Source organism: Propithecus coquereli, unplaced genomic scaffold (assembly GCF_000956105.1).
Source record: "Propithecus coquereli isolate 6110/MARCELLA unplaced genomic scaffold, Pcoq_1.0 Scaffold6, whole genome shotgun sequence".
NCBI classification, from domain to species: Eukaryota; Metazoa; Chordata; class Mammalia; order Primates; family Indriidae; genus Propithecus; species Propithecus coquereli.
The window spans coordinates 7,766,646-7,769,349 of NW_012151951.1; the positions used below are offsets into that span (position 1 = coordinate 7,766,646).

The following is a 2,704-nucleotide window of genomic DNA, read 5'->3' on the forward strand; positions in this document are numbered from 1 at the left end:
TCCCAGAGTGCTAGGATTACAGGCATGAGCCACCTCACCTGGCCCCAAAAGGAAACTTTTAATAATAAAATCTTTATAGTCTTATTTTTTGCCAAAGCTTACCCTGTATTATTTATTTTTAATTGCATTCATTGTCAACATTATTTACTTTATATTTTATATTTCCTGTTATTCTTGCCTGTAGCTGATTCAGTTAATATAAAAATTCTGAATGCTGGTGCCTGGTCAAGAAGTTCTGAGAAAGTCTTTGTCTCACTTCCTACTGAACTGGAGGACTTGATACCTGAAGTAGAAGAATTCTACAAAAAAAATCATAGTGGTAGAAAATTACATTGGCATCATCTCATGTCAAATGGAATTGTAAGTAGATGGTGTGTTAGTTCAGCTATTGGTTTGAGTGATTATTAGCAGGACTCCAAATAAGAGTTACTTAAACAAAATAGATTTTGCCACTCTCACATGTAAAAATTTGAGCAGGAATAGTCAATCTGTTCTGTGAAGTTGTTGGGAACATAGGTTTCTGGCTATGCAATCATGGTTAATGTATTGCCCTTGTCTGTAGAATCCAGTATGATCCCTGCTGTGTCATTCTTCCTGCCAAAAGGAAGGAAAGGAAGGAAGAGGGTAGCATGCATCTTCCTTTAAAGGCAACTTCTAGAACTTTCCCCCACCACTTCCATTGGCCGGAACTCAGTCAAATGGCTACATTTTGTTACAGGGAAAGCTGGTAGATGAGCTTGTATTCTGAGTAGTCATTAAGGTCTGCTAAAATTTTTATTACTATGAAAGAAGAGATAGAATCAATATTGGAAGACAACTAGCAGTCTTTTTCACATATTACCTTATGTCATAGATACTATATTAGATGGTAATCATCATGAAGAGATTCTCAATTATTAAAAACCTATTTTATCTATTGTAGATAACATTTAAGAATGAAGTAGGTCAATATGATTTGGAGGTAACCACGTTTCAGCTGGCTGTGTTGTTTGCATGGAACCAAAGACCTAGAGAGAAAATCAGCTTTGAAAATCTGAAACTTGCAACTGAACTCCCTGATGCTGAGCTCCGAAGGACTTTATGGGTTGGTTGGTTTGTTTTATGTTTTTTGTTTTTAAAATCGTATCCTCTCACATAGGCAGGAAATACGTGATTGGCTTGTAATAAATTTTTGAATTCATAACAGTCTCAAAATGACTTATAACCAAGAAGAATACACTACTGAGGTACTTATGGAAAAAAGAAATTGAAAATAGACAAGTTACCAAGACAAAGAAAGGACCCCCCCAAAAAAGGAGAGAAAGGCTGACTTAGTATTTAGATGTCACCTGTAAGGAATGTGACCAAAGACATGTATTTAATTTTTATACTGAGATGTGTTCAAAAATTTTATGATGACCAAAAATCTAAGAGTTAGAAAATTTTGGCTTCCTACTCATAATTACATTTTAACTCTACTCCATAGACTTCTTAAAAGCTCAAAAATAAATTACTACCTATGGAGGAAATAGTCCTGTGTGACCAATTGCAATTTCTTGTCTTATTGTAAAGATAGCATTTATTGCTTCCCCACAACCAATTCTTTTCTCCTCCCCCTCCTCCTCTTTCTTCAGTGTGCATTTATATTGTTATAGTCACAGAAGTACCTAATAAATATTCTGAATTTGTGTTTATAATTCTTTCTTGCCTATGTAATGTTGGACAATTAATATTAGCATCCCAGACTGTTTACCGATGCTAATTGTTTTCTCTTTGTTCTCAGTCTTTAGTAGCTTTCCCAAAGCTCAAACGGCAAGTTTTATTGTATGAACCTCAAGTTAACTCACCCAAAGACTTTACAGAAGGTACCCTCTTTTCGGTGAACCAGGAGTTCAGTTTAATGTAAGCTTTGTGTTGATTGATCTAAAATAAAAATACCTTGTTTGAATTTTAGTGCTTTGTTTTTGGCAAAACAATGACTTTCCTTACATGGTATTTAAAATATAACTGTATACTGTCATCACTCTAAATTTTGTCATTTAGTTGTTTATTGAAAATATTAATGAATTCGAGATGTTTACTTCTTCATCATATTTTTCACGGATACATTTTTTGGTATCTGACATACTGTATTGCTTTCCATTTTTAAAGTAAACATCCTTTCCACTGAACTTTATCCAGGCAAAAGCATTTTTTTCTTAAGATCCAGGTAGATGATAATGCTGAATCATACCTCATATATCTTCCATTAGCTAATGACTTTCATGGCAATGTAAATTATATTTAGTTATTACAGGGAGTATAGTTACTTAAATTTTGTTAATAGAGGCTGTATCATGTTTAAAGGAAATTATAGAGTTTATTTTAAAGCTGTATGTTGATTATTTGTCACTTTTCATTTAAACAGTTCTGGATATTAATTTTTAGAATATTTCTAAATCTTTTTTCTCAGACATTGTATTAATAACGTGATATTTAAAGCCCTTTCACTGTAAAATACTTGATTCTTTTTTTTATAGAAAAAATGCAAAAGTTCAGAAAAGGGGTAAAATCAACTTGATTGGACGCTTGCAGCTCACTACAGAAAGGATGAGAGAAGAAGAGAATGAAGGAATAGTTCAGCTAAGAATATTAAGAACCCAGGTTTGTAATACTAACAGAATGTCTGAATTTTGAAAAAACTTGGGGTTTTTTTTCCTGAGCCTTCTTTGAATTTAAAAGTATA

The 2,704-nt window shown here is 33.0% G+C and overlaps 1 protein-coding gene across 1 annotated transcript in view; it reads left to right on the forward strand.

Moving 5' to 3' along the window:
• Positions 1 to 2,704, forward strand: part of CUL5 (cullin 5) — a 159,083-nt gene that overhangs the window by 146,981 nt on the left and 9,398 nt on the right. The window contains exons 11-14 of the mRNA XM_012659126.1: positions 98 to 360; positions 923 to 1,084; positions 1,763 to 1,881; positions 2,499 to 2,622. Coding sequence (XP_012514580.1) covers positions 98 to 360; positions 923 to 1,084; positions 1,763 to 1,881; positions 2,499 to 2,622 — 668 coding nt within the window. The remainder of the gene's footprint in view (positions 1 to 97; positions 361 to 922; positions 1,085 to 1,762; positions 1,882 to 2,498; positions 2,623 to 2,704) is intronic.